This window comes from Pimephales promelas, chromosome 23, assembly GCF_988280905.1.
Source record: "Pimephales promelas chromosome 23, fPimPro1.hap1.1, whole genome shotgun sequence".
NCBI lineage: Eukaryota > Metazoa > Chordata > Actinopteri > Cypriniformes > Leuciscidae > Pimephales > Pimephales promelas.
The window spans coordinates 14,817,327-14,841,144 of record NC_142791.1 but is presented as its reverse complement, the minus strand read 5'-3'; the positions used below and the strand labels follow the sequence as shown (position 1 = coordinate 14,841,144).

Sequence of the window (23,818 nt, the reverse complement as noted above, 5' to 3'; positions counted from 1 at the left end):
CAAAAAACGGCGCTATACTACGCACATGGCACCCTTTATCGTTAATATAACACGCGAACCCAAGACTTTAGCGTGAATATGACACGCAGACCCTACCCCACACCTAAACTTAGCCCTCACAGCGCGTGTTATATTAACGATAACGGGTGCCATGTGCGTAGTATAGCGCCGTTTTTGCATATAGCGTTCTATATGACGTTAAAGGATGAGAACGCGTTGCAATATATGCTATCGGGATTTTTATGTGAGGACAAAAGATTTTGCGATGCAGATTTCACAACAGATTAAGCTGTTCATAGAAATTTGTGGCACTGACCAACAAAGTGATTTCTGTGTTTCTCTGTTTTTCCATTTTCCCCACAAAATTTCGCTAATGTGAGAAGAGACTGTCTGATTGGCATGTTCAGTGACCAATGAGAGTTTGTTTAGTTTGATGTGTCATCTAGGGTGGGTAAAATGATAGACCAGCGTGGAAAAAATGATCAAGCTGTCCGTGAACAGCTGTGCAGAAAACACCAGCAAGAGTTTGCGGACGAGTACCAATTATCTCATAAACACAGAATATACAGACATCTGGTGTACTAATTGTACTACTTCTGACATTTCATTCCACTAATCTGGCAAATCCTGATTCTCATCCTCAGAAGCGCTCATCTGACTTTCATGGTTAACCAATATGTGATCTAGTTTTAACAGGTGTTTTAATGTGCTTTTAGCTGTGCTAATAACTTTTAAACTCTTGTTCTAGTTTTCACACAGGGCTTTCACTCTGAATAAAGTCTAAACCAGATTAGACAACCTGATAATGATGGTTATCACAACTTTGCTTGAGTGACAAACTTTCATCACTTTCAGTGTCAAAAGTGAACATGTTTGTTAGCTGTTTGGCTGTTGCTAGCTGTTGTTTGGAGCATGTTTGCTAGCTGTTGGCTTCAGTAACTCTAATGAAGTGGATGGGTGACATCTTGGATTTAGTATGAAATCAAATTGACTTTCATTTGTCACTTATATTAGTCAAAATTGTATGGTTGCTAGATAAGACATGTTATCCAGTCAGTAAAGGGGCTTTCAGCAGTCAGTTTAGCTTGTTTTGGTCGCGTCGGGTGGTTTTTTGCCGCATAGTCGTGCATTAAAAGGGTTCAGTCGTGGATTGTATCTTACATATTCACCCACACTTTAAGAGCAGGTTAAGTTCTGGTCACTGACTCCTGTGAATGGAAACATTGTTTAAATGTCACAAGCTGAAAACAATATCATGTGGAAACTCTGACACACCACTGAGGCATGCATATTATATTGCTTTCAGAGGAAATTGATACTTCTCACTTCACAGATAATGCTGTAAATAATGCTATCCCAAAGCGGAAAAAAAAACTTTTATTTATAATCTTTCATCAAAATGTAATAAAATGAAACAACTTAACTTTTCCTCTGACATCATCGTAACAACGTGGGCGTGGAAAATAGACAAATGGGACACAATTTTAATTCCTTTTATTACATTTTTACTTCTTCAATTCCCACATAGATAGTCTTTTTTTCTGACTGATTTAGTTATTTTAGAGAGGGTTTTTTTTTTTTTTATCTTCCCCATTCAAATCATTGCGGCCTCTTCTCTTCAATCATGTGGCTCCATTCTGGCATAAAAGCCTGCTTTTCATGATCCAATCAATTCCCGATGGATAATCAAGATCTGTGCTACATTCTTACCCTCTGAAATTCACATCAAATGCCAAATGCACTTTTAAACTATGTATGACCTCCTATCACTGCTGAGCAGTGCATGAGGTCACAGCAGGATCAGGGAATTGTGTAAATAAGGCTGAAATCTTGTCCACCCTGCTATTTTTTTGCAGTTCCTAGAGCCTGACATTTTTTTTTTAGTGGACATTTAAGATTGATATTTCATAGCTTAGAGTAGCGTTTCTCAACGGGGGCGTTTGGACAGTGTTGGGCGGTGTGAACGAGACAGCAGAGAGGGGGGCGCTCAGGCACAAATGGGGGCGTTATGTCTGACTGTAGCACTATATAGCCTACTCCTACTCACTGTTGTCACACCTTTTTTAAGCCTCTAACAACACATACAATGTTCATTTGAATGCATGGGCGTTTTAGCTACAGCATTGATTTCCACGCTGCTGCTCAAATCCATTCCACCTTCATTCGGAGTCTCACCAGGCCAGACGATTACGGGTTAAAAAAGAAAATTGAATGGATGCAAAAGTGCAAGGACCTTATTATTAAAATATTTCAAATAATGCATTTGTAGAAAAAGTGTATGTTTGCGTCCATTCGTTTTTCCCTTTTTAACCCGTAATTGAAAAACGAAAAATTAATGGTTGTTTTATTTTTTAAATCCAATTTTGAATACCAAAATTTGAATTTGAACTGTACTCTACACAATGGTGCGCAATTTTTTTTTAACGTATTTTCATATTTTTGTTTATGACTTTTTGTCCCTTTATTAAACATTTAAAATATATAACTAATATGGAAACCATTTTTAAGGCCAAATTAGAATTTAGAACCTGGAAATTATATATTTTTTCCCCGCAGTGCTGAATGAGAAGAGCCTCTGGAACCATAGCTGATTTATAGATGTTTTATTTGTTAATGATAATAAATGTGTCTTTACATTGACCCATTTTAATTGTTTATTAATAAACTTGTTTATAAATCAGTGTCGCTGTCGGCTGAAAACAAATCTACCTCTCCGCTGTAAAGCGGATGCGCCTTTAGAGAGAAATGCACCTTTCATATATTTGCTTTTTGCATTTTTTGTTTGTTTAAAAGCGGACATTTCGAGCTTTATATAGGTAGGCTATATTTTGTCTCAGTTCATTTTTGAGATGCGCTCCAGTTCACGGAGATCATCAAAGTGCGCCTGATAGTTTTATTTTATTTTACAAAAGCACAACGTTTTCTTGTTATTGTGAGTTTAAATAAAAGTAGTTGCAAATTATGTATTTTTTTTTTTTTGTATGACCAGAAATGATGTAGTATTTTCATTTGCTTCGACTGTTGATAGGAAAATGCAAGTGATCGCGCCCGCGCCTCCGTGCTATGCAGCAAGCGTGCCACACTCCGCACAAACCCTTGATATGCGTAAACATCTTGTGTTTATTAGTGATAATCTGAGCCCTGTATTATTGTTGTCTAACTTGACTTGTGACTGACTTTTGAAGAATTGCTTTTTTCTTTTTTTCTTTTTTTTTTCTTTTTTTGGATAAAAGCATCTTCTACATTGCTTAAATGTAATAATAATATATTACATTTAAAGTTTTGTTGAAAAATGATAATAAATAATTTTTTCGAAACCATATAAAACCAAACATAAATACAAAGATTGCTATAAAGTGTAAAATATTATTTTTTTTAATTTTTTTGGTGTAGCACAAACACTGCAGGATCAGTAATGCGTTGGCTCAAGAGGATGTTCAAACAGTAATAGAGAGGCTGGCTTATGAAACACCACAAAAAAAAAACCACACACACTCTCATTGCAATTTGTAAACATTTTACGTTTCGCTGATTTGGTGGATAATTTGTATGTTTTTGCAACACAGTCTCATGAAGATGCGCATCTATACCACGAGTGTAATTTCTCGTGGCATTTATACGCCAAAAGTGTTTTTTCGTGTATATGGTACGCACTAAAAAACCCTGGGTTAGGTTTAGGGGGGAGGGGGGTGGGGAGTTCGTGCGTATTATACGCAAAAAAGTGCGTATCATATGTACGCGAAAATCGTGTGCCAAATACACGCAAAAACTGTTTTTGCCGTATAAATGCCACGAGAAATGACATTCGTGCCATAGACACACGAACTTTCATGAGATCGGGCTGGTTTTTGCACAATCTTCTTAAACACAGTGACGTTTAGTTCTTTCAATTTCCTTGAAGGGAAGTTTGTAAGAAGGTCAAGAGCACTTTGCTGACAGTGGCACTCTAAACTTCTACTTAACTCCTAAAAATAGGATCCTCTTGCCACAAGCTCGCTCCTGAACTATAATTCTTTGGTTGGATATTATAATGTCATGATGAGATCCACTACGCTACCATTAGACTTCTCATTTAGGTCAAAATTGTCCCATGGGATTCTAATCTCGCCACTCCACCGAGTGTTAGATGGACTTTCCTCGATTCCCATCTATATCTGCTGACTGGCACTCAGACGTCCTGCACCGGATAGGCAAATTCCTCTGTGCGCTCGACAGCCAAGGGGGGGGCTCAAACTTTCCAAAGGAAACGTAGAGTTTCCTGTCCTTTCAGTGTCCCGTCTAGATTCAAAGTTTTTGCTGGAGGTTTGGGAGTTTTGTGGTGGAGACGAGTACGTCTTCAAGCTCTCTGTCTCTTCTGGCGATATGTTCAGCGAGAGTCCAGCGGTGCAGAGCATCAGAAGATGCGTCAGCAGAAGGTATGCGTCGATTGTGGAGTCAGGGAACAGATTGGGGATCATGGGACAGTGTGGGTGTTTGAAGAAGTTTGTTTGGAGTTGGGTTCTTGAAGAACAATTATGTGGAGTTTGTGATTATGTGTAGACATATTCCATTAGAATTCTCTTGATATCACTAATGGTATTTGGACATTGTGGATCTATAGCAGGAATTTTGTTAGGGCTTCTGTGATAGATCTCTTTGGACGGCTGTTGTGTTTTTTCATTGTTTATTATTATCAACTGTCTCGTCTTCATGTTTTGACTGGGTTTGCTCAATGTGTTTATAAAGCTTGTCCTTTTGATTTGTTATGTCTGTAATTTTTTTATGTCTGGTACTTCAGTATTAGTTGTTCAGATTCGAAGGTTTTTGTTTATTGTTTAGTTTTGCAAAAAAAAAAAAAAACTTTTTGGCTCCAAGGCCCCCCACAATATTTGAAAGGCCCCATAACTTTTCCAGTTGTTCATGATTTCCTAAATGTAAGAATAAAGATTATTAAAAATGCTTTCACTCACAATTTTTACCCAATTAAATATTTTAGGGCTTGGCAGAGATTTGATAAAATTACATGATTTTTTCAGGAAATAACACTTTCAAAATTAGGCTCAAAATATCATTTAAAATTAGGCTCAAATATATTTAGGTTTAGCACTTTGTTTCAAATAACATTATCTATTTTTATCAATACAGACATAAGAAAAACATCTGATCTGTTATTTTCAAAATTAGCACTTAATTGTATAGAATGTGGCATTGATCATGTATTTTTATAGGCCAAACACGTAATTTCGGATCCCCCTGGTTCCCTCGCAAAAAAACAACAACAAAAAAACAATAGTAAATCTTCCATTGGCTATTGTTTTATTGAAGAAAATAAGCTCTATGACCAAAATAGGTTTATAATGCTTACATATTTTGTTCATCATTGACTTCAAGTTCGCCATCATTAAGCTTCTGACAGCTCTTTCAGTCTTTATTTAAAAACATTTGGTAACACTTTATTTTAAGGTTGCATAGTAATAACTGTAAATTATGCATAATTACAACTAACTAAACCCTAAACCAAACCCCATATAAGTACATGCAATTAATGAATATTACTCAGTCCTTATTTGACTAACAATGTTACTATGTCACCTTGAAATAAAGTGTAACCAAACATTTTCCCTTAAGGTTTGAGTTTGAAGAGTTTGCAAAAACACGGTTATAAACACAATGACATGAGTACTGAGTAATGAGTTGTTAGCAACCGCATTTTGTAGAATAAAACGTGAAAATATCTCTGTGTTCACCCCAGACCTCATTTCAGGCATTTAACCAAAAGCCCATTCAAAAATCCCATTGACTTCAGGACAATGGAACCGGAAAGAGCTAAAATCTGAACTCGCTTCCGGATTTTTGCCTGTTAAAAACCCATCATCCCTCCCTATTAAAGGTACAGTACAGAATTCTGGTCTCTGTATTGCTATCTGTGTTAGAAATATAACATTACTTGCGGAGGAACATTGTTTGGGTGTATTACATGGGCTTCAGACGTACACTGGTGAATCTAATGGTTTGAGGTTAACCCACGGCTGCCTATCAACACCATGTCAAAATTAATATGACGAACAACACCAAGATCACTGATAATAAGATCTACCAGATGTTTATCTGGAAATATGTAATCTGAGGAAGTAAGCATATCTGAGGCCATTGTAGTCAGGCCTTCTTTTAGTTATTTGTAGGTTTACTGCATTGAAGTAGGGCAAGAACACAGATTTTTTGCCTCATCAATTTTTTCGAATGAGAAATAACCTTTATGTACAAATACCCAACAGTACAGAGAGATCTTCAGAATAGGCCTACTAACTTGAAAAGTGGAGTTCAGTAATGTAGGTTATAAACCTTCAAATTTAAAGGTTTTAATATTTGTGCCGCATGAAGAGAGATTTGATTTTGAAAGTTATATTTGCGCTGAATAGTGTTTTATACAGATAATATCGTGTTGAATTGCTGCACGGTTGTGATTTGGCCCTAGGCCTGGGGCCGCAGGTGTCTGGGTGGATGTTGTTAGGTGGTTACGAGAGTGTTCTTGGTGGTTGTGCAGATGTTTTCACCCCCCAGCAGTGGCTGATCGTGAAATAAGTTATTGTCGAGAACGAGTCTTAACAACATGGCCTTTTCTTGCTTACAGAAACATGGCTGCTACAGCGGTCTCCTGGCCCGTTCCCATGAGGGCTATCGGAGCTCAGAATCTGCTCACCATGCCGGGAGGAGTCACCTGGTCTGGGTATCTGCACAAGAAAGGAGGGAGCCAGTTCAGCCTGATGAAATGTGAGTTTTGCAGCTCGCTGGAATCCACCAGCCAATAGACTAAACATCGAACATACATTAACATCTGTTCGAGGAAAGGAAACTCGCCCTCATGTTGTTCCAAACCTGTATGACGTTCTTTCGTCTGTCGAATCCAAAAGAGTTTTTTTTTTTTTTTTTTTTTTTTGGAAATGTATATTTTCCAAATGAAAGTAAATGTTTGTTTGGACCCCATTCACTCAGCATTCACATTCTCCAGAAGCTCTTCTTTCCTGTTCTGTGCAAGAAATGGAAAGACATTATGGTTAATAAATAATGACAACATTTTCATTCAGGGGTAAAGTTTTAGGAAATACCATGCAGAAAAGTAGGACTTACTCATGGGACCGTTCTACACAGCTTTATAGATACATGTTCAATATTTAGGCTAATGTTATGGGTAATACAATGTTTACCTCAGGAATTTAATGGTGGTTTGATCCATGCAGGAATAAAGTAGGTTGACAATGCTTTTTGTTAGAGGGTGAACTTTTTTGAGGGGCTACTAGAGTAGATTCACATGATTTAATGTTCAAAGAACGCGCTATCTTTCTCAGGAAGACCATCTAGGAAGACCATCATTTCTATATTCCAGGATGACAATGTCAAGATTCATCAGGCTCAAGTTGTGTAAGAATGGTTGGAAGGAAGCACGAATAATCATATTTACACATAAATTCATTCACACCTTAAATTCATGGAAAGTCTTTGGGATGTGCTGGAGGAGACTTTATAGAGTGCTGGACTCTTGCATTGTCAATACAAGATCTCAACCGAACATTGATGCACCTCTTGATGGAAATAACATCACAACATTAATGATTCTTCATGCTCCAGCCAAACCATTCTTACACAAGTTGAGCCTGATGAATTTTGACATTGTCATCCTGGAATATGGCCAGGATGTGTCTTTCTACATGGTTGTTTATGAAATGAAATACACTCTCCATTTATTATGGTTAGAAGAACTATTGCCAAACATATAACATGCCAGAAACATAACAATCACTGCAATAATGATCCAGTCATAGACTCTTAAGCATTTGCCAATTTAAATCCAAACAGCGCCTTTTTCTTCTTATCTTTTTTTGGCCGGACAGTCTATAAACTCTCTTGCTTTTCATTTATGTGCTGAAGAGAAACATACTGATTGTCTGCCAATTCCACAGGGCCGCTCCGCTTCATTATAATCCACAAAGGCTGCGTCTACTATTTCAAGAGCAGTACTTCTGCCACACCGCAAGGAGCTTTCTCCCTCAATGGCTACAACAGGTTGGTGATTCTGCTTGTTTCCATTGGTTATTTCTACCCGTTCACATCGGTTTCCCTTATAGCACTGCATTTGCTCATATGAAGTTTCAGAGAAAGTGAGAAAGTTTCAGAAGCCCACCTCTCTGTGCTAAGTATCGCAATCTGTAAGTTAAGTTAACCAGTGGCCATCTCGACAAGATCGCAGGCCACATCCTGTCCACAGCTGTGCATTCTTCACGCAGACTCTTTTAGGTGCAACAGTTTCGATTCTGCATCGAATTGGCCTAAGTATGTGTTTCCTGTGCAAGTCAACGCAGCGCTCACGTGTATGTTAACGCACATGTTCTGTTTAATACCATATGTTCCGTGATGTTAATGTTACGGAAGGGGTGTCGATTTCTGCAGAAGTTCCTCCTATAAGGAACTTGACTGTGCCATATGGTGAACATGTAATTATTGCGTGGCTGTGCTTGGGTAAAAATAGCTCTCTGAATTAATAGCAGAGCACAGGGAGTGTTCGCGGATGAGCAAGACCGTCCTAGAAGGACACTTTATTTTACAGAATGTGCATTTTCAATGAATTTACAGTGTACTGAGTTAAAGGGATACTCCACTTTATTTGGAAATAGGCTCATTTTACAATTCCCCCACAGTTAAACAGTTGAGTTTTATCGTTTTTGAATCCATTCAGCCGATTTTCTGATATTTAGAAGAATATCAGTAACCAGACAGTTTCTGGTCTCATTGACTTCCATATATACTATGGAAGTCAATGAGACCAGGAACTGTCTGGTTACTGATATTCTTCTAAATATCAGAAAATCGGCTGAATACATTCGAAAACGGTAAAAGCCAACTGTTTAACTCTGGGGGAGTGGTAAAATGAGCCTATTTCCAAAAAAAAGTGGAGTATCCCTTTAAATGAGGAGTTTAATTGATAATGAGTTCATAGTATGTACATGCGGAACAGGATTGTAAAACTATAACAATATGGACTACTTTAAAAATACTATTCTTAAATGTGAACTGAATGTAATGTTTTCACACTTAACTGCATGTTCATTGCAATTATGGACCCTTTAGCCATGTATCTGACACTGAGGATACAGTAAAACGATATAATCGTGATTTAAAGCACCACTAATAATCAACAATCAAAAGGTTAAAATAAGTTTTGTGTAGTTATAGTTTTTTTATGACAGTTTGCGTACATGGAAACGTAAAACAAAAGTTTTAGTTTTTATTTTGTTTTTGAAAGAAGTCACTTCTGCTCATCAGGACTGCATCATTCATTTGATCAAAATACAGTAAAAACAGAAATATTGTCACAATTTAAAATAACTGGTTCCTATGTGAATATTATGTTAAAATGTAATTTATTCCTCTGATGAAAATGGTAGTTTCAGCATCATTACTGCAGTCTTCAGTGTCACATGATTTGATGCTCAAGAAAAAAATTATTATTATTTAACAATGTTTAAATCAGTTGTGCTTCTGCTTGATGTGTCTGTGGAAAGTGTGACATGTATCATATCAGGATTCTTTGATTGACATAAAGTCAAAAAAACTATTGAATTATTGGTCCCACTTTACATTAATGGCTTTAAGTACCATATACTTACTGTACATTGAAATGTATAATTTGAGACAATGGACTTATTGTGTACATACATGTTTTTACATTGTACTCATATTTTAAAAATACCAGCATGTAATTACATCTGTAATTAATATGTGTAATTACATCTGTAATTACCCATCCCTTACGCTTAAACCCACCCTTAAACCTACCCATACCACCACACCTGTCCCTAACCTCACCCGTATCACACCTCAATAGCAGCAAAAGTGATTTACAATACAACATGAGCACAATAAGTACTTATTTTTAAATGTCAGTACATAGTACTTAAAGCCACTTAATATAAAGTGAGACCAACAAAGGTCACACTTTTGAACAGTACTGTACATTTAAGTTAAAAACAAAAAGGATTTCTTCGTATCAATCAGCATCAGTTTATCTCCCAAACACTTTCTGCTGTCTGTGCTTGACAGGGTTCTGCGGGCAGCAGAGGAGACGACATCTAGCAATGTTTTCCCCTTCAAGATCGTCCACTTCAGTAAGAGACACCGGACGTGGTATTTCTCAGCCGCGAGTGAGGATGAGAGAAGGGTGAGATCACATCAGACTGCACTGCGCAACCATGGATGTGTGTTGGTTTCTTTGATCAGTTCAAATGAAACTTAAATGTGTATTTTTCCATTCTGACAGACATGGATGAAGAACTTGAGAAAAGAAATCAACTTTTATAATGATAAAAGAGACATGCCGCTTCCAAGGTAAAAACTGGCATCAGCTCACATTAACCGAACACCGTTGATTAGCTCGGTCACATTTCACACATTATGCTTACACAACATGATTTTTACCCCCTCATTTGTACCTTTCGTTTTCTTGGAGGGGGGATTTCACAAGAACCTCTTCCTCTTTCTTTCAATCACTGCATGTGTAATTCTTCATCTACGTGTTCTGTCACTTTTCTCACGAATCTCTTGTGTGTTTTAATAGCGATGACTCGGATTCTGAGAGCATATATGGGCAGTTAGAGGAACCGCTGGAGATCAGTCCTGTTGAATATGACTTTGAAGCAGGTATGAGTGACACGCAAAGATTCAAAATCGCAATGCTTTTATACTGACCTATTTAAGAAAAAAATTTGGATTTAAATGGGCAAATGCTTAAGAGTCTATGACTGGATCATTATTGCAGTGACTGTTATGTTTCTAGCATGTTATGTTTGGCAACAGTTCTTCTAAACATAATAGATGGAGTGTGTAGCTTTTCATTTCCTAAACAACCATAGGAAGACACATCATTTCTATATTCCGGGATGACAATGTCAAGATTCATCAGGCTCAAGTTGTGTGAGAATGGTTTGGAGAAAGCATTAAGAGTCGTATTTACACATGAATTCATTCATGTGTGTGTGTGTGAAGTTTTAGCACAAAATACCCAACTGCTGTTTTTATATAGCGTGTTGAAGTTGTCACTTTTTGAGGGTTTGCAAAAACGCACCGTTTCGTGTCTGTCCCTTTAAATGCAAATGAGCTGCTGCAGAGGGCGGGGTTTCAAGAACTTCCTCACACAGACACACTAAAATGACAGAAACTCGTCTCCCTTTAATGTTAAAATTGAGTCAATCAAAGATGGAGAGACTCAAGAAGAAGTGACAACAGGTAGAATCCAACAGGACGTCTCTGAATAGTTAGTTAGTTGATGAATTTATGTTGCCGATGTGGAGTTAACTATCTTCAGTTAGGTATATTCTGTCATGTAATCTATAAATCACTCATATAGGAACTGTTGTGAGATGCACACAGAGTGACTTTCTATTGCATGTGAAAAGATGGATTCTAAAGTTTGAGCTGACTCACAAATGTACTCTTATAACCACTCTTATGTTCCCAGGGGCGGGGTTTAAGTACATTTTAGGGTTGGTGATGTCACTAACCCGGGAGGAATGTCGTGTAGTCCCTACCAAATATCTTCCTTTGCTTTGAACTTTGAGCGTTGTAACTTTGATAATGTTGTTTATGCTCAAAAAGCAACATTACACTCTAACTAAAGTTAGAAAAGTGAAATCATACTTTACCACCCCTTTAATCTCCATCAGTCATACTCCCGCCCAACCATTGTTTCATAATCTGAGTCTGATGAATCTTGGCATTGTCATCCTGGAATATAGCCATGATGAGTCTTCCTCTTCCTACATGGTTGTATTTATCTTGTGATGACACTTTATATTGTTAAACTTTACATGTTGTTACTATAGTAATTACTGTTTATTGTGATTAATTACATGCAACTACCCCTAAATCGCACCCTAATCCTAGCCTTACCCTATAGTAAACATGTAGTTACTTATTATTACTTAGTACTCATGTTTCGAATGATTTGATTGATTGATTGAATGATCTGTAAATGACCAAACCGAAATAAATGAAATGAAAATGAAAAATACTTAAAAGTATAATTATACTGTAACACTGACACCTTAAATTGAATCATAACCAATGTTTAAATAAAATTATTAATCATGACTTTTTTCTCTTAATATTACAAATATTGAGTAGTGGCATTTCATAGTTTCATTTCACTTAACCATATACACTCTCAGAAAAAAAGTACGAAAGCGGTCACTGGGGCTGTACCTTTTCAAAAGGTAAACTTTTGACCATTTTAGGTCCTAATATGTACATTTTAGTTGCTAATATATACATTTAGGTATTAATATGTACATTTTAGTTGCTAATGTGTACATTTTAGGTGTTAATATGTCCATTTTAGGTGCTAATATGGACATTTTAGGTGTTAATATGTACAATTTAGGTGTTAATATGTCCATTTTAGGTGCTAATATGTACATTTTAGGTGTTAATATGTACATTTTAGGTGCTAATATATACATTTTAGGTGTCAATATGTCCATTTTAGGTGCTAATACGTACATCTTAGGTGCTAATATGTACATTTTAGGTGCTAATATGTACATTTTAGGTGTCAATATGTCCATGTTAGGTGCTAATATGTACATTTTAGGTGCTAATATGTACCATTAAGGTACAAAAGTGTACATTTTGAAAAGGTACAGCCCCAGTGACAGCTTTTGTACCTTTTTTCCGAGAGTGAAGCAAATTTTAGGTCTACAAAAATGTGTTTATTTAGAAATATTAAAATTTGGTACTGTCTAAAAAATGCTGGGTTATTTCAACCCAAATTTGGGTCAAATATTGACCAACCCAAATGTTGGTTTAAAAATGTAATTAAAAAATGTACAGTTGAAAGTTAAAGTTGAAGTTAGGTTCAAATTTTATATTACATTTTTAACCCAACATTTGGGTTTGTCCTTATTTTACCCAATTTTGGGTTAAAACATCCCAGCATTGTTTAGAGTGTAACATGCACTTTACAATAAGGTCTCATTCTTTCACGTGAATTAACTAAATTAACACAAATGTACTATGAACAATTACCTTAAAGGGTTCTGTCAGGCTCAGACCTTTTTTTCAATATTTACGTCATTAGACATTTTTACAAAGAAAAAGGATGTCTATTACCATTAGGTAATGCACTGTGAACTAACCATGCATGAACAAACAACGAAGACCTATATTTTATTCATTAAATTACATTAACAAAGATCAACAAATGTTTAAAAAGTATTTCTATAAATCTGTATAAATGTATTTTTTTTTCATTATATAAAATTGTATATGATATACATTCAATTAAAACATATTAAACAATGTATTTAATAATGTATTAACAAATCAAATTTTTACCCAATATTTGTAGTCGGTAATTAAATAAAATTGCATAAAAATAAATTACATTTTAAAATTGTATTTTATTTCATTTCGTTTAAAACTAGCATTGCATTCTCATATATGATGTGGTTTCTAATCTTCTTTTTCATATGTTTGTCATTCCACGTGAATGATTTGGCAAACAAATAATTTTTTAAAGGAGCATTAAACCTTTTTATTTATTGCATTACATATTAAAAACAAATGTTTAAAATTTTAGATTCAACAACTTAAAATCATTTTAATTTTGAAATAAAAAAAAAACATTACAGAAGAGGTATATTCAAATTCAATTGAATGGAATTGAATTTATTTATTATTATTTATTTATTTAATTTATTTATTTATAGATTACATGACACAAGATGAAGACAGTGATGGAGAGGACTGGTCCCCGACATCAGCAGGTACGTGATTCTTTTTTCAGCGATTCCACTGTGGTTGCATTCAGATCGACTGAAGAGATCTACCTTAGACAAAACCCACTGAGTGGACTAACCGTTTGATGTTTTATTTCCAGGTCGACCCACGGTCCCACCCCCACCGTACCCACCACCCCCTGTTCCCTTTCAGCCGTCCAGAGAAACCAATCACACGAAAGGACCTCCACCTCCACTGCCCCCTCCATTCAAAAAGCCTGTGTATTCAGCCAAAGGTCCTCCTCCACCCCTTCCGTACGCCCCGCATCTAGAGAAACCAGACTCGCACCTGTCTACCAAATGCCCCATTGGTCCCATTCCCCCTCTACCCCCACCAAACAGCATGAAGACCATGACAGGCCCGTTCTCAACAATGCCCGTTTGCGAGAGGAAGCCGAACACATTTCTCACTGGGAATAATCCAGCTACTTTACCCATCATCGAGAACTTGCAGAAGGTGATTCTGAACAGTGGAAGTAAAGCACAGCACCTGACAGTGAAGAGCACCCCCCAACCCCGTCCCGTCTCGCCTCAACTGTCCTCTGCTCTTAACAGGAGCATGGGACAGATACCCAAACCTCCCTTACCAACCAAACCCAAGCCCAGCAGACCCTCCGTCCAGTAAGTGTCTCACGCTCACCGCACAGATGTTGCGCACTGACTCTCACGACTAAAATACACTTATAAAACAAGATCCACAACCGCATTTTGTAACTTCGTTTTTATAACCACATGTGTGAGAGTTAAAACCACATAAGATGTGAGAGCACGAAAGCAGCAAGAGCGACACAAAATCGGCAACACTTTACAATTTGGTCTCATTTGTTAAGATTAAATAATGCATTAACTAACATGAAACAATAAGCGACATATTTTTACAATTATGTTATAAAAATGTTCATGTTAGTTCACACATTAACCTTTAACAGGTAAACGTGGGTAACACTTACTTCGGGGTGTGGATGAGACTAACATGACACCTTCATAACCATGACATGACGTGTGTTATGAATATGAAGGAAGTTTGTGACAACCGTCATTAAGTGTCATTCACTCAGTTATGACATTTTTAATGTAAAAATGACATTGTTTGAGATGTCTTTGTTATGACAACTTGACATAAACCAATACATCATAACCTGTCAGTGTCTTTGTCATGACAACTTGACATTACTGAGACAACACAACCTGTAATAAACATGACATTGCAGATTAATTATCAAACTTAAGAAACCATCTAGCTTAACATTAACATTAAACTGTCAGGTGGTTGGTTTTGACATTGGCTGTCATGAGGTAGCTTATAACTTTTTAATGACAAATTCATTTTGTACCACTTGTAGTTGAGGTCACGAGAACAATATTCATGACAAAGTTATAATGGCCTCATGACAGCCAATGTCAAAGCCAACCACATGACAGTTTGACTTAATTTTATGTCAAGTTGTCATGACAAAGTTAGGTTATGATGTTATGGTTTATGTCAAGATGAAAGACATCTTAAACAATGTCATATTTGCATTCAAAATGTCATTATTGAGCGAAAAACACTTACTGACAGTTGTTATATATATATATATATATATATATATATATATATATATGTGTGTGTGTGTGTGTGTAAACAGTGAGGAAAATAAGTATTTGAACACCCTGCTATTTTGCAAGTTGTTCCACTTAGAAATCATGGAGGAGTCTGAAATTGTCATCGTAGGTGCATGTCCACTGTGAGAGACATAATCTTTAAAAAAAAATCAGAAATCACAATATATGATTTTTTAACTATTTATTTGTATGATACAGCTGCAAATAAGTATTTAAAACACCTGTCTATCAGCTAGAATTCTGACCCTCAAAGACCTGTTAGTCTGCCTTTAAGATGTCCACCTCCACTCCATTTATTATCCTAAATTATGCTGCGTTCAAGTCATCTCGTATAGATGGTAATTACGAGTTGAACGCACTTGAACGCCACCACAATGTCGTAAATACCAGTGGGGAGCTCGGGATTTTCTTTAAGCCCCGATCTGTACGAGTTGGGGGCGTGTCAGTGAGAAACGTTCATTCAACGTCTGTTGACGGTAAATTTTAATTGAATTTCAATGTTTACTCATTGACATTGTAAGGCTTTTTCATTTATAAAGCAAGCTCTCTGCACAAAATATGATATCATTGTAATAAATATTATACCTAATGATATAGTTTACATTGGCTTCATAAGCTAATAAAAAAACATTAAAAGAAAAACACTTTTTATTAGCAGAGTTAACAAACCTTGCTGTATTTTCGTGTAATTCATTAAAAGTAGGTACACTGCCATTTTGCTCCGACGAAACTAACTTGAACGCACCTCACGTCGTAAACACGACTTCCCACCTCGTACGTACGAACTCCCCAGGAGGACTTGAACGCAGCATTACATGCACCTATTTGAGGTCGTTAGCTGCATAAAGACAGCTGTCCACCCCATACAATCAGTAAGAATCATACAACTAACATGGCCAAGACCAAAGAGCTGTCCAAAGACACTAGTGACAAAATTGTACTCCTCCACAAAAGGGCTACTTGGAAATTGCCAAGCAGCTTGGTGAAAAAAGGTCCACTGTTGGAGCAATCATTAGAAAATGGAAGAAGCTAAACATGAATGTCAATCTCCCTTGGACTAGGGCTCCATGTCCTCGTGGGGTCTCAATGATCCCAAGAAAGGTGAGAAATCAGCCCAGAACTACACGGGAGGAGCTGGCCAATGACCTGAAAAGAGCTGGGACCCCCGTTTCCAAGGTTACTGTTGGTAATACACTAAGACGTCATGGTTTAAAATCATGCATGTCAGGGAAGGTTCCCCTGCTTAAACCAGCACATGTCAAGGCCCGTCTTAAGTTTGACAATGACCATTTGGATGATCCAGAGAAGTCATGGGAGAAAGTCATGTGGTCAGATGAGAAATTTTTGGTCATAATTCCACTAACCGTGTTTGGAGGAAGAAGAATGATGAGTACCATCCCACGAACACCATGTGAAGCATGGGGGTGGTAGCATCATACTTTGGGATGTTTTTATGCACATGGGACAGGGTGACTGCACTGTATTAAGGAGAGGCTGACCGGGGCCATGTATTGCAAGATTTTGGGGAACAACCTCCTTCCCTCAGTTAGAGCATTGAAGATGGGTCGAGGCTGGGTCTTCCAACATGACAATGACCCGAAGCACACAGCCAGGATCACAAAGGAGTGGCTCTGTAAGAAGCATATCAAGGCCAGTCTCCACACAAACCCAATAGAGAATCTTTGGAGGGAGCTCAAACTCCATGTTTCTCAATGACAGCCCATAAACCTGACTGATCCAGAGAAGATCTGTGTGGAGGAGTGGGCCAAAATCCCTCCTGCAGTGTGTGCAAACCTGGTGAAAAACTACAGCAAGTGTTTGACCTCTGTAATTGCAAACAAAGGCTACTGTATCAATATTAACATTGACTTTCTCAGGTGTCCAAATACTTATTTGCAGCTGTATCATACAAATAAATAGTTTATTTATTAAAATGATACATTGTGATTTCTGGATTATTTTTATTATTATTATTATTATTATTATGTCTCTCACAGTGGGCAATGCACCTACGATGACAATTTCAGACCCCTTCATGATTTCAAAGTGGGAGAACTTGCAAAATAGCAGGGTGTTCAAATACTTATTTTCCTCATATAATCTAAGAACTTTCACGTCTGGTAATATTTAGACTTACAGAGTTTATTTAGACTTACAGAGTTTATTTAGACTTACAGAGTTTATTTAATTGTCTGTGCCTTTCTTCTCAGAAGAGCATCACCGGATGGACAAAGTTTTCGTTCTTCTATTGAAGAGAATCCTTTAAAAAAACGAGTGCCGAGCAGAATCAGCGAAGACTCGGACGATGATGACTATGAAAATGTAAATTTACCTCAACTGATAATGTGGACACATTATTTGTCATTAGAAATAATAAATGATGTGGACACACATTATTAGAAATCCATTCTGTTTTTGATAAAATGCATTTTTAGTAAAAGACAATGTGATGAAAAAGTGTTAATGGTGCAGGCTGGAGTCTGGAAGTCTCTGCATGTGTTTGTACATCTTGGTTCTTTGAGCTAATTCTTATTGATATGCGGTTTCTGCTTCAAAGTTTCATCATTTTTAGGAGTGATGTCCAGCATCTCTAAAGCGTTCCTTTGTCTGTCTATCAATCTGTCTGTCTGTCTATCTATATGTATGTATGTCTATACTTATGTCTGTCTGTCTGTCTGTATGTATATCTATCTATATGTGTCTGTATATCTGCCAACGCATCTGTCTGTCTGTGTATATCTATCTATATGTGTGTCTGTCGGTCTATGTCTGTCTGTCTGTCTGTCTGTCTGTATCTGTCTGTCTATCTATCAGTCTATCTATATTTATCCATCTATCTATCTATATATGTCTGTCTATATATATATATACTGTATATCTGTCTGTCTGTCCATCTGTCTGTCTGTCTGTCTGTTAGCTGCTGTAGTGAAGAACAAAACATGAGTCACTTCCTCAATGACACGCTTGAACCAAAATAGATTGGGTGGGATATCATGACTATTTCTTACACTATGTTTTGTTTTGCTGTTGCAACATTTACCAAAATAAGTTATTTTTAAAATGTTACGGTTATCTTACCATATCGTAACAATAATAATGCCTTTGTTCACATGTTTTTTTTTCTCATCAGGTGCAGCTGCCTCCCTCTGTCTTCGTGGACACGTTGGAAACCAATAATGTTGAAAGGTAAATTAAATATTTGTGTGTATACAGTTAGTTTTCTATGTATTGCTGCCCTCTAGTGGAAATGATTTGTAGTTGTACTGTAAACTGCATCAGTATCAGTACTCTCTCTTTAGAGTTTAGACAACTGCTGTTCTCTGCTTTTACTCGAGGACCCAGATCGTACATGTGGTGACCCACCAGTTGAGAACCACTGATCTACTCCATGCATCACTTTGTTTGACATCATTGTTAATTGTGTCTTTTCATATTGATTATAGAATATTTAAGGAGACGTACCACCTCCCACAGAACGGTCTGTACTGCATCCGAAAATCAGGAACAGGGAGAACAACACAGGTACGGTCAACATGTTATGCATAATACACATAGACTGGCAAATATTGAAGACTGCAGATGCAAACGCCTCTAAGTGCCATCAAGCATTCACAAGTTTGATAAAAAATTATCATTCTACATTTACATTTATTAATTTAGCTGATGCTTTTTTTTATCCAAAGCGACTTACAGTTGCTATGCTATATATATATCAGAGGTCGCACGGCCCTGGAGCAACTAGCCCCTTTCACACAGAGATTCCGGAAAATACATGGATAATGTGACCCACCAATTATCCCGGGATTGTTTGATTTCGGTTCATTCACACTGCCAGTGATTTGCCGGGATCTGTGAGTGCACACACAACCCGTAAAGATCCTGGAAAGACACATGACGTCAGGATGAGACGTGTAACATGTGCGTCGAAAACATGTACACGCGCATACAATGTTACTAGGTCCCCAACCCGGCATCAAGCCCGGGTCGTGTTTGCGTTCACACAGAAGGCGTTCTGGCAATTTCCTGGCAATTTCCCGGGATCAAGGCGCTGTGTGAAAGCTTAGCGGTTAAGTTTCTTTCTCCGGGACACATTGGTGTCTCACACCAAAGGTATGTGTCTTATCCACTGCGCTATCACCATCATTCTAGAAGAAACTTTCAGATAGCACTTAGAGGCGTTTGCATCTGAAGTCTTCATATAAATATATAGTGTCTATTTCTTTTAAAAATAATAAAAGTATATTTTCCTAAAAACAAACAAATCTAAGTTATCTGTGCTTGCACTTTTTCCCTATTTGACACAGGTGCTGGTTGTTTGGGACACGGGTATCAATAAAGCCAGAAATTACAGGCTCTTTGAAGAGGTTGGTATTTTTTCAAGAAGTCTAAATCTACAATACATGTAGACCCACACTATTTGGCATCAGGTTTTTGCCCATAAAACGATAAAGAAGATGAACCCATTAGAGACTACTCAGTAAAATAGAGATCAGTAATTTAACATAAAGCAACCACTCAGTAACCCCTAATTACCACAAAACAACAAGCAAATACCATTTACAATACTTTAGCAACTGCATATAGCAACACCCTGGGACATGACCAATCAGGGCAAAGTAGACCAATCGCAACAGACGGGTCATCTGACCAATTAGAGCAGACTAGACCAATTACAACAGACTGGGTCATCTGACCAATCAGAGCAGAGTAGACCAATCACAACAGACTGGATCATCTGACCAATCAGAGCAGAGTAGACCAATCACAACAGACTGGGTCATCTGACCAATCAGAGCAGAGTAGACCAATCACAACAGACTGGGTCATATGACCAATCAGAGTAGGGTAGACCAATCACCACAGACTGGGTCATCTGACCAATCAGAGTAGGGTAGACCAATCACAACAGACTGGGTCATCTGACCAATCAGAGTAGGGTAGACCAATCATAACAGACTGGGTCATCTGACCAATCAGAGCAGAGTAGACCAATCACAACAGACTGGATCATCTGACCAATTAGAGCAGAGTAGACCAATCACAACAGACTGGGTCATCTGACCAATCAGAGCAGAGTAGACCAATCACAACAGACTGGGTCATCTGACCAATCAGAGTAGGGTAGACCAATCACCACAGACAGGGTCATCTGACCAATCAGAGTAGGGTAGACCAATCATAACAGACTGGGTCATCTGACCAATCAGAGTAGGGTAGACCAATCATAACAGACTGGGTCATATGACCAATCAGAGTAGAATCACAACAGACTGGGTCATCTGACCAATCAGAGCAGAGTAGACCAACCATAACAGACTGGCTCATCTGACCAATCAGAGTAGGGTAGACCAATCACAACAGACTGGGTCATCTGACCAATCAGAGTAGGGTAGGCCAATCATAACAGACTGGGTCATCTGACCAATCAGAGTAGGGTAGACCAATCATAACAGACTGGGTCATATGACCAATCAGAGTAGGGTAGACCAATCACAACAGACTGGGTCATCTGACCAATCAGAGCAGAGTAGACCAATCACAACAGACTGGGTCATCTGACCAATCAGAGCAGAGTAGACCAATCATAACAGACTGGCTCATCTGACCAATCAGAGCTGATTAGACCAATCAGACTGGATCATCTGACCAATCAGAGAAGAGTAGACCAATCACAGCAGACTAGGTCATCTGGCCAATCAGAGTAGAGTAAACCAATCACAACAGACTGGGTCATCTGGCCAATCAGAGTAGAGTAGACTAATCACAACAGAGTAACAGAGTAAACCATAGCAGACACTGTGAGAAGAGAGATGTCATAAAATCTGCAATCTCCAATCCAAAACAAAATTAGGAACTTCTAAAATAATAATAGTAATAAAACTTTTCTCTGCTGTCCCATCATGGGATGCTAATGCTACTGAATGTTAAGGAAATGCCACTGTCGCACTCTATTTCTGCGTAATTCACCAGAAAATGTCTCTTTAATATTTACAGGAGCAGAAGGTTTACCTGGAGGCAGATCTGACATTCCCCTCTTTATCTGCCCTGATCGAACATTACCACATTCACCCACTGCCCAGCAGCAACAACTCTCTGCCCAACTACTCCCTGTGCTTACATATACCATACGGCTGCATCCCACCCAGGTGACCTCGGCCTCCTGTTCTGTGCTGAAACACCAGTGCCCACTCTGTGTGTGAACATGTGGACCGGCCCACGGCAGACAGCTCCCTCTACTGGTTGGAGTCGCCGTCACACTCTAATGAGGACCTATCGCCATACGGACAATAAATGAGTGCTAATGAACTGTTAATTTAAGTCCAGTGAGTCTACATGGACACAATGTTAGTGCAAGTCTTATGGATTTTCAAGGAACCTCCAGTTTTAGTTTGAGTTGCAGTGAATTAAACAGTATTGAATAGCAAATGTGTACAATAGTGCACATACGCTAGGATAATGCAGCTTATTCTGCCTAAGAATCACTCAGGTAGAAGGTAAGAGTCACCCATCTGACATGTAATGTGATTACAGTAATCACGGATTGCATTGGTTATATGTGGCATTTGGGGGAGGAGTTTTCTGAGATATAGTAAAATATCTATTTAATAGCGATTGACCTTTCAAAGATTTGAAGCCAGTACCCGAGCAAACCTTTGTCAACATGCCCAGATGGATGGATGGATGGATGGATGGATGGATGGATGGATGGATGGATGGATGGATAGATAGATAGATAGATAGATAGATAGATAGATAGATAGATAGATAGATAGATAGATAGATAGATAGAGATAGATAGATAGATAGATAGATAGATAGATAGATAGATAGATAGATAGATAGATAGATAGATAGATAGATAGATAGATAGATAGATAGATTGATTGATTGAATATTATATTGTACATTATATAAGTCATTTAATAACTGAATGTTATTGTAATTTTGGTACTATAACACTGTACAGATGTAAAGTGAATTATTGAAAATAAAAAAGCACTGGAAAAGGCCTGATGCATTTATGTACACCTAAATTAAATCATAAGAATAGTAATGAAAAAATATTTTTTTTTACTCACATAATAAAATAATTTTACATTTGTTAAGTTTGTATGATTTCAGAAATGACATAACTGGACCCGTGGCAGATCTACCGCTTAAAAATGAAGACAGAATTCAAAATGGCCCCATATTTGCTAATCTATTACATCATTTATGTGAAACCTAACTGAGCAATGCATTAAAGGCTTTATAAAAGCTCATTTTACAAATTACATAATTAATGACCAGGGTATTTCAGTGTCCCAAGCTAATATGTTTCCTTTACTATTTTAAATCTGTTCTTTTTTACTCATTATAGTCTTAGATTTACATTCAGAAAGCAATGTTGGATTCAAACATGATTAAAGCAGATATTTAAAATGCAACAGAGAGACTAAATTAAAGAGAGGCTTCTAAATAAATGATAATAATGGATGATGATTCAAATTTAACTTGATTTTTTTTTTTTCTGAGAAAAACTGAGCTGTAAAAGCAGGACGTCCTGCAAAGAGCCTAAATGTGACGCCATGACATTTCTTGAGCATCAAATCATCATATCAGAATGATTTCTGAAGGATCATGTGACACTGAAGACTGCAGTAATGATAGTGAAAATTCAGCTTTGAGCACAGGAATAAATTACATTTTAATATATTCATATAGAAGCCAGTTATTTTAAAATGTAATAATATTTCACAATATTACTGTATTTTTTACTGTTAATTTTACCACAGCTTCCCTGCACCCCTTAGCATGGACAACTTATCATTAAGTTATCACCTCATAAGATAAACAGGATATTAATGGCATATTCTTCAAAGCTTTAATCAGATGTGAGGAGGCGAAGATGTAGCAAGAGAAAATGAGAAGAGGAGACTCAAGCTGTCAGGACTGATGATTAATGAACAGAGTAAATATAGTGCTTGCTCACGGATCTGTCTGGATCCTGCTGACAACATTGATCTCCTCTGAATAAAGGATCAATGTGCATGAAAGCTTCCAGCGTATGTTCAGATCTGCTCCCTCCTGTTCATGTAATCCTGTTTTTAGAAAGGCATCTTTGATCACTACTCTTCTCCTCAGATGTTTGATACACTGCCCCTGATGTCCTTTCAAAGTGACCATATCCAGTCAAATCAAATATACTGTAGGCTAGCTGGATATTCTGTATTTTTTAAGTAGCCTACTTTTGAAGAATTCATAACGATTTGGTGTGGATAAAATTCCAGCTAATCTGTCAAAATTTGTCAAAGGAAAAGAAGGATTATGCAAAAGATAATTGTCAAAAAGACTGCATTAAATAAATATTTTATGAGATTTCCACTCAACGTAATTTATTCTACAGTATATTATTTTCCTTACATTCT

The 23,818-nt window shown here is 37.3% G+C and overlaps 1 protein-coding gene across 3 annotated transcripts in view; it reads left to right on the top strand.

Moving 5' to 3' along the window:
- sh3bp2 (SH3-domain binding protein 2) overlaps positions 1 to 22,420 on the top strand; it is a 29,297-nt gene extending 6,877 nt beyond the window's left edge. For 2 of the 3 annotated variants that reach the window (XM_039676363.2, XM_039676360.2), the window contains exons 2-13: positions 6,611 to 6,750; positions 7,938 to 8,040; positions 10,075 to 10,192; positions 10,292 to 10,359; positions 10,589 to 10,671; positions 13,737 to 13,793; positions 13,907 to 14,426; positions 17,621 to 17,732; positions 18,541 to 18,596; positions 18,854 to 18,932; positions 19,715 to 19,774; positions 21,405 to 22,420. In XM_039676363.2, coding sequence (XP_039532297.1) covers positions 6,615 to 6,750; positions 7,938 to 8,040; positions 10,075 to 10,192; positions 10,292 to 10,359; positions 10,589 to 10,671; positions 13,737 to 13,793; positions 13,907 to 14,426; positions 17,621 to 17,732; positions 18,541 to 18,596; positions 18,854 to 18,932; positions 19,715 to 19,774; positions 21,405 to 21,560 — 1,548 coding nt within the window. In that variant the 5' untranslated portion in view covers positions 6,611 to 6,614 and the 3' untranslated portion in view covers positions 21,561 to 22,420. The remainder of the gene's footprint in view (positions 1 to 6,610; positions 6,751 to 7,937; positions 8,041 to 10,074; positions 10,193 to 10,291; positions 10,360 to 10,588; positions 10,672 to 13,736; positions 13,794 to 13,906; positions 14,427 to 17,620; positions 17,733 to 18,540; positions 18,597 to 18,853; positions 18,933 to 19,714; positions 19,775 to 21,404) is intronic. The other variant, XM_039676361.2, reaches the window with a different exon arrangement.
- The last annotated feature ends 1,398 nt before the right edge of the window (positions 22,421 to 23,818 follow it).